This window comes from Podarcis gaigeae (assembly GCF_964106915.1).
Source record: "Podarcis gaigeae genome assembly, chromosome: 2".
Lineage (NCBI taxonomy): Eukaryota > Metazoa > Chordata > Lepidosauria > Squamata > Lacertidae > Podarcis > Podarcis gaigeae.
In genome coordinates this window covers 11351956-11368295 of record NC_139679.1, presented here as the reverse complement: position 1 = coordinate 11368295, position 16340 = coordinate 11351956, and the positions used below count along the sequence as shown (strand labels likewise).

The following is a 16340-nucleotide window of genomic DNA, read 5'->3' as shown; positions in this document are numbered from 1 at the left end:
CCCTTCACCTTCTTACAGTCCCACTACATATGGTAAAATGCTCCTTCTTTTTCTTTACATTTCCAACACTTATTACATGTTTTATATATTTTTGCCAGTTTCACAGGTGTGATGTACCATCTATAAATCATTTTCTTAACATTTTCCTTTAACGCAGTACATGCCGTAAATTTTATATTTTCATTCCACAGTTTTATCCAATCGTTAAACTATATATTATAACCCAAATCTCTGGCCCAGTGTATCATAACCAATTTAACTTCCTCATCTTTTGTATACCATTCTAGCAAGATTTTATACATTTTGGACAAAATTTTATTTTCATTGTTTATTATTTCTATTTGAAATTTAGATTCTTTCCCCTCATAACCTCTTTCTTTGAAGTCCTTTTTAAACATTTCGTTAACCTGATAATAATGCAACCAATCATACACATACTCTTTCACTTCTTCATAGGGTTTCATTTTCCATTTTCCTCCTTCCTTTATAATCAATTCTTTATATGTAATCCAGTTCCCCCTCATATTAACTTTCTTAAGACTCATAACTTCTAACGGAGATAGCCAGTGGGGAGTTCTTGATTCTAATAAACTTCTATATCTCTCCCATATTTCTATGAGAGATCTTCTAAAGATGTGGTTTTCGAAGCCTTTATGAATCTTTCTTTTCTCACACCATAGGTATGCGTGCCAGCCAAATCTGTTATCAAAACCTTCTAATTCCAAAAGCTCAGTATTTTTTAACTTTATCCATTCTTTCAGCCAGCAGAGACATGAAGCTTCATAATATAATTTCAAGTCTGGCAGGGCGAAGCCTCCTCTTTCTTTTGCATCCGTTAATAACTTATACATAATTCTTGGCTTCTTACCCTGCCATATATATCTTGAAATTGCTCTTTGCCACTCTTTAAATATCACTGTCCCCTTAATTATTGGAATTGTCTGAAATAAGAATAACATCTTTGGCAGCTGCCGCTCTGGCTGTTCTTTTGTTCTCTCGGTGGCAGAAGAGACATGGACACCTGATGGTTTTTATTACCTACTTTAGGTTAATTATAAATTAACCTAAACTGCATAACGTCAGATTTTTGGTGATTTCTTCAAAAAAAGATTTTCCGCAGCTTACGGTGTCAAGGCCTGATTTCTTAGCCTAGGATAAAAACCCTTTGGTTTTCACCGCGAAAGCTTTCAGAGTGGAATTTGCAACCGTTTGGCACCATTTATGAGTGAATTGCATAACGTCAGGATTTTAGTGAAATTCTGACCACGCGGGTTAAGGATTTTTTCAAAAAAAGATTTTGCGCAGCTTAAAGCGTCAAGGGCTGATTTCTTAGCCTAGGATAAAAACCCTTCTGTTTTCACCACCAAACCTTTCAGGGTGGCATTTGCAACAGTTTGACACCATTTATGAGTGAATTGGATGATGTCAGAATTTTAGTGAAATTCTGACCCTGCGGGTTAAGGATTTTTTCAAAAAAAGATTTTCCGCAGCTTACGAAGTCGAGGCCTGATTTCTTAGCATAGGATAAAAACCCTTCTGTTGAGATTAGAATATAGGCATACAGCGATCCTTTCAGAATAACTGGGGCCTGTAGCAGGATCAGTGCTGGATTTACGTACTGTACTGTATAAGGTAAGCAAGCTATAGTTTAGAGCCCCACTCTCTTGGCCCCCCCCCAAAAAAAAATTAAAGGGAAACAACTTGGATGTATATTTCCAAAATGTAAGATAAAAAAATAAAATAAAACCTACATACAGCAACAGTGTTTTATGTTGCGTAGGCTCCTATGATGTAAGTAATGGGCCCCACCTGCTAGCCTGCCCCCTAAAATATCACTGGTTTGCTCATTTCTATATATTGGGGCCTACAATCTGCTATTTATAATTATTAGTAGTTTGCATCATATAGGTACTTATGTCAGAACTCCCTGACATTAGTTATATCAGTGAGCCTGGCCTGTATGAGAGACAGGAAGATGAGAGGGAAGAGGGCATTAAAAGGAGGAGAGACTGAAGTGATCAGGGATTCCCAGCCCATGGTGGGGGAGGAGAGACAGGGCAGGGAAGAAACGCAAGAAGGGGAGACAAAGGAAAGGGAGCGGACAGATTCACAGGCGTTGCAAGGGTTAAGCTCCGGCTCAGAGGTGGAGCAAAGACCGGGATCTCTGTGCACACGGATATCAGAAGACTGTGGGAACGTAAGAGAAGTGCCGTAAAGGCAACTGGCAGCAGTGATGATGATTGAAATTAGGCCGCCTCTTGCCCGTTGTGTAAATAGCAATAAACAAGGACTACAAAAAGTGCCTGAGGGCACGTTAGCAAACCAGATAAGCTGTTGTGGGCACACTCCACAACCTGTTATACTGGCTGCAATAAAACCTTGCTTTAAGTGCAGGGAAGGGACTCCATGGGTTTCAGGAAAGGCCTCTGTTAGCACGCGTGTGCCTGCAAGCACCACACTGGCAGCACCGGCGATAGGAACCTCTCAGTCATCTTCCAAATTAAAAAGAAATTCTGTTTAAGGTAATGGAGAATGGTGTGGCGTAGTGGTTAAGAGCGGTGGACTCGTAATCTGGTGAACTGAGTTCGCTTCCCCACACTTCGACATGCAGCTGGTGGGTGACCTTGGGCTAGTCATACTTCTCTGAAGTCTCTCAGCCTCACTCACCTTAGAGAGTGTTTGTTGTGGGGGAGGAAGGGAAAGGAGATTGTTAGCCGCTTGGAGACTCCTTAAGGGGAGTGAAAAGCGGGATATCAAGTCCAAACTCCTCTTCTTCTGATATCCCAACCTCCATGGGGATCAGATGCTTCCAGGGAGAATAGTAATGGTAGTTCATGAATCCTCACGTGTAAGTGATTGAGGCAAGCTCAACCTATGTGTTATGGCAACATTCACATCTGCATGGGAGCAGCTGGATTGTGGAAAGTGAAGGTACATGTGTGTGCATCCAATTACAGATTGCACAAGAGGTTCACCGGCCATAGGTGACATAGTGATGGGTTGTCCTATAATTCTTACGGTTAGGTTCTACACCCCAACTCAGAGACACCTGCATGGAGATTTTGTTCAGAAATTTATTTCCAAGCTACTTTACAGCATAACCTATGATATGTGGCCTAGTAGGGTGCCATTTTAAAGGAGCATGTATGTGCCGTAGCTTCAGCTCTGAGAAGCCAGCTTTTTCCAGGTCGTTCCAGGTTTCTCTGGCCAAGTGGCACCCGTCAAACAGACATATCCAAGTTGGATCATAGATCTGCTGCCAGAAGAGAGTCCAGCTGGAAGGAGCACCTGCAACGTGTTCTAGGAAGTAGAAAGCGCCACCCTGGAGAAACAGAAATGGATGCATATAAGTTACTTTCGATTCTCCTTTGGATTTCCTCAGATATTCCTTTGCATAATCAGCGCTAATGGTATCAGAGTGCTGTTAATTTTTCATGGCAACAGCCACTGTTCCCCTGAATTCTGTCCTGAATCTTCCCACATTCAGCTGCATTGGATGGCTTTGGGGTTCTGGTCTTATGAGAGGAACACGGAAAGCTCACTTGGTTAGAACGTGGTGCTGAGAACGCCAAGGTTGCAGGTTCGATCCCTGTACGGGACAGCTGCATATTCCTGCCTTGTAGGGGGTTGGACTAGATGATCCTCAGGCTCCCTTCTAATTCTACAATTCTATGATTTCTCTGTCCGCTTTCTCCATTCCAAGCATAACATTACACATCTCCATATTTGCCTTTTCTCACAGCTGCTACAAGCTGGGTCAACCTCTTCACCAAGCTATCTGCTATGGCTGCAAAGTCTCATCCCTGGTCACTCACCACCAATTCAGATTCCTGAGGTTATATATGATTTTATTTTTATTTATCACCCCCAAATCACTCTACACTCGATTACTTTGAACTTCATTGGCCATTTTAATGCCCATTCGCTCAGTTTGTTGCAGGAGTGCCAAGTTGAATAAAATATTGGGGAAGGCCAGGTGTGCCTCTCCCCATATAATCGACCACAAGAAGTAGTACACAGACACGCTCCATTTTAATAGTATTGCCCATCACCTATGGGGGTTCCCGGCCTCCTTAAATATTTTATTCGTGGGGTCAATAGGACCTCGGCCCCTAGGAGTTGGTTCTATGGTTTGGAGAAATCCTTTTGGAACTTTTCACAACCGCTTTTTGCCAACATGAAAAATTGTCAAATGTGACCCCAGTTCAGTCCTTGGACACGTTAATGAGTAACAGGTTGAGTTTAAGGGCTTGTTTCTCAAATAACTGATTGTGCAAACTGCAAATTCAAGTACACTGTGAACTGGTATGTAAACTGTTCAAAATTCCGAAGTTTATTTATATTGGGTGCTTTTAGGATTATGAACTGGGATAACTAACTAACCTTTTTGGCCAGTCAAGGTTGCAGTCAAGCTTAGCAAACCCTTGACAGTTGCATGCCAATGCTGAGAAGGTCTAAAAGTCAGTATGGATCCATACAGATCAGCTGAAAAGCGGAGCTATCCCTTTTCCTGGCTCATCAAATGAACTATCTGATGACCGAGGAGAGGGCAATTTACATCCAATTTGCAGCTGTCCAAATTGGCGGTGTTGCAGGGACAAAGATAATAGGGCTGGATCATGTCCCTAGCCTAAGAATTTACCACTGCTAGTTTAAAATATATTGCTCTTGAGGAATCAGAATGACTCATGGTGGAATATATACAGTGGTACCTTGGGTTACAAACACCTCGGGTTACAAACACTTCAGGTTACAGATTCCCCTAACCCGGAAGTAGTACCTCGGGTTAAGAGCTTTGCCCCAGGATGAGAACAGAAATCACGCAGCGGCACGGCGCGGTTGCAGCAGGAGGCTCCATTAGCTAAAGTGGTACCTCAGGTTAAGAACGGTTTCAGGTTAAGTTCGTAACCAGAGGTACCACTGTACAGTATATGGAAATTATATATATAATCTGAAAGCACTTTCATTCTTTCTTAAAAATCGGTTTCCCACAAATATATCATTTCCATCGCTTGATAAAATTCTGCTTTGCAAGCTGGAACATTTTGAAAACCAAAATTTACATATTTTTTCAGCAACAGAAACTACAGCTCCCACAAAAAAAAAAAAACAAACCTAAAAGGGGTGGGAAGACAAAAAGATTTTCACACGTTTGCAGGAAGCAATTGGGATTTGTTTAAATGCTGTTTGTCACCGAAGCCAATTGACAGTTATTATCATATATCAGAATTCAAATTCCTTTCCTTTCAGATCAGTTGCGGTTTGCTGACTCAAAGTGAAAATCCTGATACCCCCCACCTCATGAACTCTTACATCATCATCAGACCTTGCATTAAAGAGTGAATCGGAATATTCCATGAAGGATTTGTCCAGAGTTTGTTGTAAAGGCCATATGGATGTAGCAATTTCAACACTCACAACTTTCTGTGTAACTCGTTTCCTAATCTGTGCTGCTGCGGGAGGTTTAGGATCAGACATGACCCTCTGCCAGTAGATGAAGCATTAAAAAACTTCCCTGCACAGGGCTGCCTTCAGACGTCTTCTAAAACTTATATACTTATCCCTTTGATTCAGGGATTGCAGATCTCCATACATTCCAAACATTTCTTGAATGAAAATAGGGATATCCTAAGGAAAAGCGGGACATTCCCGGATCAAATAAAAAACCAGCACAGCTTCTGTAAATGAAGGACCTGGAAAATAGGAGTGTCTGAGTGTCTGGGGAGCACTGTACAATTCTCTGGGCTTTCACATATTTTACAATGTTTTACAATGAGGTCAGTTTTAAAAAAGAAGTTCAGCCTTGGCTTTCCTCTTTCTGTCTCTATTCATCCATATCTGAGAAACGATAGTTAAAGAGAAGTCTTAAGGATAACATCAAATACTAACGGAAAATTAATTGACTATTTATTTATGTGTTGGAACAGTCTGCGCAGTAAAACCTCTCCAACTTCTTTTAAAATAGACTTGGTCGCAAATGCCCTTCTGTAGCTTGAATCTAGGCTGTTGCAAAAGGGGACTTGAAGTTAAGCATGTTCTTAGGCACATTCTTGCACAATCCGATTGCTCTTTAGATCTCCTCGTTTAAAAGTAGTTAAGATGTTATGGTTTTGTTATGCTTATAGCATTCTCCTTTAAAACTATGGCTATCTGCTGCTGTCAAAAACATTCAGGAGAATAATAATAATAATAATAATAATAAATTTATCTGCCCAACAGGGTATTTAAAACACAATAAAACATCAAACATTAAAAACTTCCCTAAACAGCCTTCAGACGTCTTCTAAAAGTCATACAGTTGTTTGTTTCCTTGACATCTGATGGCAGGGCATTCCACAGGGTGGGTGCCACTACCGAGAAGGCCCTCTGCCTGGTACCCTGTAATCTCACTTCTCGCAGTGAGGGAACCGCCAGAAGGCCTTCAGCACTGGACCTCATTGTCTGGGCTGAATGAGTGGGATGGAGATGCTGCTTCAGGTATACTGGGCCTTCCTGCCCAACCATCTACCAGTTTCAAAGTTGGAGACAAGCACGTTTAAAAATTTGCTTTGGTCTTTCACAAGTGCACAACAACAACAGACAAAATAATAAGAGGCATGTCTAGATCTGTCTAAGGTGCCCTCAGTAACACAGAGTGTGATTCCAACATTTGCAACTTGTGAGAATGTAAATAGCTCAGAAGCAATTTGGTTTACGCAGAAACAACAAGGGATCCGAATCCATCTACCTGCATTTGTGATTGCCCAACGGATATAGAATTGACTAACACCCGAGAATACAGCATGCCCCTGCAGTTACTTTTTTTTTTAAACATTTTTTTTATTGCTTTTTAAAAATACAGAAATACAGAAAAAAGAATAAAGAGTGGTTATAAGAAGAAAAGATAACAAATTTCCATATTCTTTTTCCATCTAACCTATAGGACTTCCCCACATCCTCCGAACCCTGCGTTCTCTGTCTTATAAAGCATCAGCAATTTGTTAACTTATTTCAAAACTTATTGTAACTTCCATTTTATCATGTTCCCTATTTTCAATTTTACTATCGCTCAATTCTTATGTTTTATATTAAACACAATAAAGTTATTTCATTATTTTACCTCTGAATTCTTGTGTCTTAATTTTCATTTCATTAACTTACATTTGCTGAAGCTAGAATTTCCTGAAAGGTGCATTTTTTTTTTAACATTCATACAGCTTATAGTGTTTTTTCAAATAGTCCTTAAACTTTTCCCAGTCCTCCTCAGTTGTTTCTTCTCCCACGTCTCGGATTCTGCCAGTCATTTCAGCCAGTTCCATATAGTCCATCAACTGCGATTGCCATTCCTCCAGCGTGGGTAAATCTTGTGTCTTCCAGTATTTTGCAATCAGGATCCTTGCTGCTGTGGTAGCATACATGAAAAAGGTTCTGTCCTTCTTAAGCACTCTCTGGTCCACCATGCCCAGAAGGAAGGCCTCTGGTTTTTTAGGTAAGGTAAATCTCAATACCTTTTTTAGTTCATTATGGATCATTTCCCAGAAGGCCTTCACTTTCAGGCAGGTCCACCAGAGATGAAAGAATGTCCCTTCCGCCTCTCCACATTTCCAACATTTGTTGTCAGACAGATGATATATCTTGGCTAACTTGACTGGGGTCATGTACCACCGGTATACCATTTTCATAATATTTTCCTTCAAGGCAGTGCATGCCGTGAATTTCAAACCGGTGTTCCATAACCTTTCCCAGTCTGCAAACATAATGTTATGCCCCACATCCTGAGCCCATTTTATCATAGCGGATTTGACTGTCTCATCCTGTGTATTCCACTTGAGCAGCAAGTTATACATTCTCGAAAGTAGTTTACTTTTTGGCTCTAACAATTCAGTCTCTAGTTTCGATTTTTCCACCTGGAATCCAACTTTTTTATCTATTTTAAATACCTCTTGAATTTGCGCATAGTGCAGCCAATCTCGTACCTTAGTTTTCAATTTCTCCAAGCTTAGCAACCTCCAATTGTCTCCAGTTTTTTCAATTATTTCCCAATATTTAGGCCAATGGGCCTCCATGTTGGGTCTCTTACGTGCCTTGGCCTCCACCGGTGAGAGCCACCTCGGAGTTTTACTCTCCAATAAGTCTTTGTATTTTATCCAGACCCTCCAAATTGCTCTTCTGACAATGTGGTTTTTAAACAATTTGTGCACTTTAGCCTTGTCATACCACAAATATGCACGCCACCCAAACGCATTGTCAAACCCTTTCAGATCCAGGACGTCAGTGTTCTCCAATAAAATCCAATCTTTCAACCAGCAGAAGGCTGCAGATTCATAATATAGCCTCAAGTCTGGCAGGGCAAATCCCCCTCTTTCTTTCGCATCAGTTAATATTTTAAACTTTATTCGGGGCTTTTTGCCCTGCCAAACAAACTTAGAAATATCCTTCTGCCACTTTCCAAAACATTCCACCTTGTCCACGATCTGTAGGGCCTGAAACAAAAATAACATTTTCGGCAATACATTCATCTTTACAGCAGCTATTCGGCCTAACAAGGAAAGTTTCAATCTTGACCATATTTCCAAGTCTCTTTTAATTTCTGACCAGCATTTCTCATAATTATCTTTAAACAAATTCAAATTTTTGGAGGTCAAGTACACCCCTAGGTATTTTACTTTTTTAACCACATTCAGCTCCGTTTCTTTGGAGAACTCATCTGTTTCTGTAACTGTCAAATTTTTTGCTAAAACCTTGGTTTTTTGCTTATTTAACTTAAACCCCGCCACCCGACCAAAATCAGAAATTAATTCTAACACTCTTTTAGTGCTGGAGACTGGTTCCTGGAGTGTTAATACCAAATCATCTGCAAATGCTTTCAATTTATATTGTTTCACTCCGACCTCAATTCCCTGGACCAACCGGTCCTTTCTAATCATATTTAGCAACACCTCCAGAACTGAAATGAACAATAGGGGGGATAGAGGGCACCCCTGGCGTGTCCCTTTTTCAATTTTAAACTCCTCTGTCACCACATTGTTTACTATCAATTTAGCTTTTTGTTCTGTGTAGATTGCTTCTATACCATTTTCGAACCCCCGCCCCACTCCCATCCCTTCCAAATTTTTCTTCATAAACATCCAAGAAATATTATCAAAGGCCTTCTCTGCATCAACAAAAATCAAAACCGCTCTGGTGTTCAGATTTGTTTGTAGAAGTTCCAAGATGTCAATAATGTTTCTTGTGTTATCAAACAAATGCCTACCAGGGAGAAAGCCAGCCTGGTCCTTGTGAATCACTTCATTTAGTACTTTTTTAAGTCTATTTGCCAAAATATCTGCAAAAATTTTATAATCCACATTTAGGAGTGAAATGGGGCGGTAGTTCTTAAGTTGGGTCTTTTCAGTCTCTGATTTAGGTATCAATGTGATGAAAGCTTCTTTCCACGTTTCCGGTGCCCTCCTTCCCTCCATTATCTGGTTGCAAACCTCCATCAAAGGTTGTATCAAATAGTCCTTTAAAACTTTATAATATTTGGAGGTTAGGCCGTCCGGGCCTGGGGACTTGCCAAGTTGAAGATTTTGAATGGCACTTTCAATTTCTTGCTGTGTAATATTACAGTTCAGGTTTGTTCTCATTTCCAGGGGTATTTTTTGTAATCCATTAGTTTTAAGAAATTGATCCACCTCTGAGGCTTTTTGCGGCCCTTGTGTATAAAGTTCTTTGAAGTACCTCTGGAAGCACTTTCTGATTTCCTCGGGTTTCTGAACCATTCTCCCTTCGATCTCTAGATTTGTAACCGTATTAAGCTTTTGTCTCTTTTTCAACTGCCAAGCTAGCAGTTTCCCACACTTATTCGCCGATTCGAAGGATCTTTGTTTCATTTGTTTAATTTTCCATTCCACCTCTTGGTTTATCAGTTTTGAATATTGCGCCTGGAAGAATTTCACTTCTCTTAACACGTCCTTCGACTTAGGCCTAGATCTTAATTTTTTCTCTCCTTCTCTTATTTTCTCCAATATCTTCTCCTTCTTTTCATTCCAGAGCCTTTTCTTAATCGTGTTTTGTTGTATTAGAAACCCTCTCATGACTGCCTTACTTGCGTCCCAGATTATTCTTTTTTCCACAGTAGTGTTCAAATTTATCTCAAAATAGTCCTTTAAAGTTTTTTGGGCCTTCTTCACAATCTCCTGATCTCTTAATAAAGTGTCATTCATTTTCCATCTAAAAGAACCGGTTGTGTTAAGTCTCAATTCCACTTTCAAAGCACTATGGTCGGAGCAGGTTTTTGGGCAGATTTCCACTTTTCTAGTCTTAGGTGCCAGTCCTCTAGTTGTCCAGATTTGGTCGATTCGTGTCCATGTCAGATGAGCTTCAGAAAAGAAAGTCCCTTCTTTCCCTAGAGGGTTCTTAACCCTCCAAATGTCTACTAAGTCCATATTGTCTGTCATTTCAAAAAAAGTTTTGGGTAGTCTGCCGTCTTTCGATATGTTGGCACTTTGTGACTTATCCATATTTACAGACACAACCCCATTCATATCACCCAGCATAATGATGTTACTATAGTCCAAATAATCCAGCATAGTCTCATGCAGCTTCCTGAAAAATTCCGACTTTCCCTCATTTGGAGCATATATTCCTAATATCAAAATTTTTTCTCCTTGCGACTGTATTTCAATCGCCAAAATTCGGCCATATTCATCTTTGAATAAAAATTTCGGTGACAGGCTCTCCTTTGCGTAAATCACCACTCCTCTCTTCTTAACTTTGTCCGAAGAAATAAATTCTTGGCCAAGTCTTTTGTTAATTAACACTTTTCTATGGAGCCTTGTCACATGTGTTTCCTGTAGGCAGATAACGTCCAATTGTTCCTTTTTCAAAATGTGAAAGACTTTCCTTCTTTTTTCCGGGGAGTTTCCGCCATTTATGTTCCAACTAAGAAGCTGTAGAGACATCCTGAATCAATTGACGGGTTCTACAATGGGGTATCTAAGCTTCCTCCCGATCCCGGGGGAGGTAATGCTGGTCCTGATCCTGGTGGTATAACTCTTGGAGATGGTCCCGGTGGTGGTGGAGGCCAAGAAGCTGCAGCTCCTTTTTGCAGGTCTTCCTCGTGGTCGTGTAGGAACTTCTGCTGGTCTTCAGGTGATTTAATCTTTATTTTCCTTCCTTTGTAAGTAAATGAAAGTCCTTGTGGAAACTCCCACCTGTAAGGAATTCCGTTGTGTCTCAACAATTTGGTCAAATCTATATAGGTAGTCCTAAGTTCCAAGAGATATTTGGGTATATCTCTGTAAATTTCGGCCCTTTTGCCTTCTACCTCCAAAGATTTCTTAAAATGTAGGCCTAATATCTTATCCCTTTCTTCTCTTGATCTCAGAGCAACCAAACAGTCTCTGGGCTTGTCTTTCTTTACTGATTTTCCCAGTCTAAAGGCTGTCACAATTTTAAAGTCCTTTTCTTCCTCAATTCCCCAGAATTTGGAGAACAAAAGTGTCAAAAATCCCTCTAAATTATTTTGTTCCAATTCCGGGATAGCCCTTATCCTGAGATTACTATCTTTACTTTTCAATTCAACCAGTGCCAGGTAGGCTTGTTGTTCCCCTACCTGCCTTCTCAAAGGTCTTACCTCTCCTTTAATTTCATCCACCTTTAAGTTCGCCTGTTCTGCTTTTTGGTTGGCTTCCACAGCTAATTTATAGTTTTCTGCCGTAGCTCCTTGCAATTTCTCAATTGCCTGGGTGTGCTGCGAAACCTGTTCAGTTAATTTGCCAATAGAGGATGTAGCTTGGTCAATCTTTGATGTTTGATTGTCCACTTTTTGGTTTAAAACTGCCAATTGTTCCAAAATTTGTTTTAAAACTGTTTCAGATCCTCCAGTTGCCATGTCTTCTGCAGCAGGCTGCACTAGTTCCACCTCCTGTGCTGTCAGCACAGTTGGGACAGATGATCTGCGGTGATGAGTTAAAGTTGTTTGCAAAAGTTGCCCAGATTTTTTCTCTTTTTCTTTATCTTTAGCTTTAGCTGCTCTTGTTCTCCCTGTGCCGCTCATTCCACACCTGCCTCTGTTCAAGGTCAAATGGTCTTTTGTCCCATGGGAAAAACAAGTCCCAAATATAAATAAAAAGAACCACAAAAAGTTTCAATAAAGCTCAGTTCCCATGCAACTATATTTCCACAGTCCTGTAGGGGGAGTATTTCAAAGTTTCAAAAAAGAAAGGAACTATTTTCCGCCATTGAAGTTCCTCAATTCCCCATATTGAGTTTTGTAATTCCCAAGCACAAAAGGAAGGTTTCCAGAACTTCTAAACTCTTAAAATCCAGCCATAAAGTATTGATACAGGTCCATGCAACAATGTTTAATGTTAGTATCTCAGTCTATGCAACAATTTCGATCTCTGCAACAATGTCGTCAGTTTGACAGCAGTTTGACAGTTCTTTTTCTATGCACTGGCAGCCCGGTGACGGGGTTATCTCTTTCAGCCCCGTTTAGCCCAGAAATTGGAGGATAGTTCTAAAGAATAAAAGTCTATACCACCCACAGTTCTTTCCTTTTTATCTTCAAAATGCAGAGTCTCTCAATGCACCCTTTCTTCCACTTTTACAATCCCTTTTTAAATACTTCAGCTCGTTTCCGAGCCCTTGCTTTGATCTAATTAGCAGAGTCGGGAGGCGGACTTCCTGTTACTCGTCTCCCGCTTTCAGCCGAATTTCTTCAATTTAAGTTAGAAAATTTAGGTCCCTTACTCACGGGTATGTTGCTCCAATTCCGATAATTTCAAGAAGAAAGGTCAGCGCTCATCAGCAGCAGCAGCGCGGCTTTGCTTCCACGAAAAGAGCGATGAACTCACAGCACCGCTCCCCCTTTCACGTTCCGGAGCCTCTTACGAGGCTCCTTCCCCGCTTCTGGGGGGGCTCCAGGCGCCCGCCGAGTCCCACGGCCGCAGGCTCGCTCTGCCTGCGGTTTTTCTTAATGGGTCTCCGCTTTGCCGCAGCGGACGACCCTTTTTCGCGGAGCCTCTCTTCACAACGCAAAGAGGACCGCCATTGCTGTTTCGCGCCGCCTCCGGAACGCCCCTGCAGTTACTGAATTGTCCTTGTTCTTACCATTGCGTGAGCTACTTACCGGTCTCAGCACCCGCAGGACTTCTTTCATAACTTGCTTGGGGCTCTTCACAGAGCATAGCACCAGCGTTGAAACCACCACATCCACCGATGCAGCTGGTACCTGGTGCAGGTCCTCAGCCGGAGCCACCAAACAGCGTTCCACCTGCACATGTGGATTTTCAGCCACACTTTTGTCAAGAAACTTCTGGAAGTTGGGGTTCGGATCAGTGCATATGATTTTGCATCCTGCTGGGTAGAACTGAAAGTTGGAGCCAGTTCCCGCACCAATCTCCAACAGTGTGAGGGCCCCGGTGGGACTGGCAAAGTCCTTCAGGTTGCTGAACATTTCCTTTTTCTTGTCAGACATGTGCTTATTATAACAGATGGTCACTACAGCCATGAGGTAGGGGAATAACTTCTTGCAAAGGGGTTCCCAGATACCCAGATACCATAGCAAGTAAGCAGGGAAGGCTAATATCTGGACGCAGAACCTGAGCAGGACAACTAGGCATGTTGCTTCCATGTTAGCAGGAGGGCAGAAAACAGCAAAGTCAGAGGAGAAGAGAAAGTCAGTCGCAGAGTCTCGAGGGTGGGGCTTGTTTTTATCTGCAGGTTCCAGTCCTAAATAGCTAGCCAGTTAAAACGAAGCAAGCAAGTTCCAGGAATAGCTTGATATATGTTAAAGGTACAGCTGCCAGAGCCCTTGGCAGTGAGCACACTGGCTGCGAGATCTCAAAGGGTGGAGAGGAATATTGTTCATAAACTAAACACACACACACTCACCAATAACCTTGTGTGTGCACACACTCGTAATCTTTCCCCTCTCAGAGGGAATTTAAAAACTGTATTTGCTGTCTTTAAGAGGGAAATAGTCTCATTTAGGGGGTATTCTAACACTTTATTGTGTACTCCGCGGTCCTAAGTGCTGGATTTACGTATAAGCTAAACAAGTTATAGCTTAGGGCCCCACTGTCTTGGAGCCCCTCCCCAATTTGAAGGAAACAAAACTTGTACATTTCCAAAATACAAGATAAAAAACAAATAAAACAAAGCATACATACATCAACGCTGTTTTGTGTTGTGTAGGCTCCTATTTCGTTATGCGCAAATGGCTTTAGATACTTATTAGGTCCATAAATTACCATATAGCATATATTCAACACAAAAAAACAGCGACAATTTGTTGTTGACAAAGGACAGCTGGACATATAAAGGGCCCCATTACCTTCAGCAGCTTAGAGCCTCATCAAAGCTAAATCCGACCCTGGTGGTTCTGTAGTAACCCAAAGTGAATGTTGGTTTAAATTTGTTACAAGCTTTTCCTAAATATAAGGGGAAACCCTTTTCCCATGGCAGAACTCTTTCACACCAAAACTGCACTGAAAAATGTTGGGATGGAAGGATTGGTTCCCTCTGAGTTGAAACTACGGTACTCTTCAGTGATATGTTTGCTTCCCTTGTGGGTTTGTTTTTTTGTCTCAAGCAGCTGCAGACTTGAGCAGCACAGTCCTGCCCTTTATTCTCTCTGGCTGTTCATTTGGTCTCTCTGTGGCAGAAGAGACATGGACACTGGATGGTTTTTATTACCTACTTCAGGTTAATTATAAATTAACCTAAATTGCATAACTTCAGATCTGACGTTATGCAATTCACTCAAAAATGGTGCCAAACTGTTGCAAATTCTCCCCTTTCGATCCTTCGTTTGCATAACTATCTACAGTATCCCCCTGCTGGCCCAGGGTGAGAACTTCAGTACATAACAGAAAGGTTGGGCGGTGAAAACAGAAGGGTTTTTATCCTAGGCTAGGAACTCAGGCCTCAACGCTTTAAGCTGCGGAAAATCTTTTTTTGAAAAAATACTTAATGGCCGAAGTATTGGGAAATATTAGAAAAAGATGGAGATAATTGGAAATTGCAGAGTCAGGAGAAAATGAAAGACAAAGTGCGAGATTGGCTACATTATGCTCAGATTAAAGAAGTTTTTAAACTTGATAAAAAGCTAGGATTCCAGGTGGAAAAATCGAAGCTAGAAACGGAATTGTTAGAGCCTAAGACTAAAGTACTTTCAAAAATGTATAACTTGCTGCTGAAGTGGAATACACAAGATGAAACGGTTAAATCGGCTATGATAAAGTGGGCACAGGACATCGGATATAACGTTATGTTTGAAGACTGGGAGAGGTTGTGGACTACTGGGTTGAAGTTTACTGCATGTAATGCTTTGAAAGAAAATGTTATGAAAATGATATATAGATGGTATCTGACCCCAGTCAAACTTGCAAAAATATACCACTTGTCTGATAACAAATGTTGTTGTTTTTTTTAAAAACATTTTTTTATTGCTTTTTAAAAATACAGAAATACAAAAATGTTGGAAGTGTAAGGAAAATGAAGGAACATTCTTTCACCTCTGGTGGACTTGCCCTAGAGTGAAGGCTTTCTGGGAAATGATATATAATGAGTTGAAAAAGGTATTTAAGTATACCTTCCCTAAGAAACCAGAGGCCTTTCTTTTGGGTATTGTCGGCCAGAATGTGTTAAAGAAGGACCAAACATTCTTTATGTATGCAACAACAGCAGCACGGACACTCGTCGCCAGGCATTGGAAAACACAAGATCTACCCACACTGGAAGAGTGGCAGATGCAACTGATAGACTACATGGAACTGGCCGAGATGACCGGCAGAATCCGAGACCTGGGAGAGGAGAGGGTGGAAGAAGATTGGAAGAAATTTAAGACTTATTTACAAAAATATTGTAAATTGTATGAATGTTAAGAAGGATGCTAGAGTATAAACAACTTGGCACCATTGAGCTTAAGGAAGTGAATTATGAAGATAAGATAAATTTAAGAAATGATAAAAATTTTGGAATATATTGGTTATGTCTAAACTTTTTAAGATTTGAATAAAAGGATAGCCAAAACTAGAGATATAACATTGGAAAATTAATTATGAAGATTAAAAATAAGGGGATAAATTTGCTGAATAAAATTATAACCAGGAATGCAGGAGCGGGAGATGTGAGGGAGTCCAAAGAAGTGAAAAGATCTATGTTAAAAGATGTGATATTGTATTGTTTTATTGGCATTGTGATTTAAACAAAAAATTGTTAATAAAAAAATATTTAAAAAAAAGAAAGCTGCTGACAGATCTAGAAGAATCAGCAGCCCCGACCCGCCTCAATCCAGCTGTCTACAAAGATCATCTGTTAGGGCAACCAGAGCCGTCTCGGTCCCATGACCCGCGCGGAAGCCGGACTGAAAT

At 40.9% G+C, this 16340-nt stretch overlaps 1 protein-coding gene across 1 annotated transcript; it reads right to left on the bottom strand.

Annotated features, from left to right (window-relative positions):
* Positions 1-3062: 3062 nt before the first annotated feature.
* On the bottom strand, positions 3063-14447 carry LOC310839958 (thiol S-methyltransferase TMT1A-like). Its single transcript, XM_083729085.1, has 2 exons — positions 13094-14447; positions 3063-3322 (listed from the first exon to the last, which is right to left on the bottom strand). Exons 1-2 carry the CDS (start codon positions 13595-13597, stop codon positions 3086-3088), a joined length of 741 nt encoding a protein of 246 aa, XP_083585211.1. The 5' UTR covers positions 13598-14447; the 3' UTR covers positions 3063-3085.
* Between the last annotated feature and the right edge of the window lie 1893 nt (positions 14448-16340).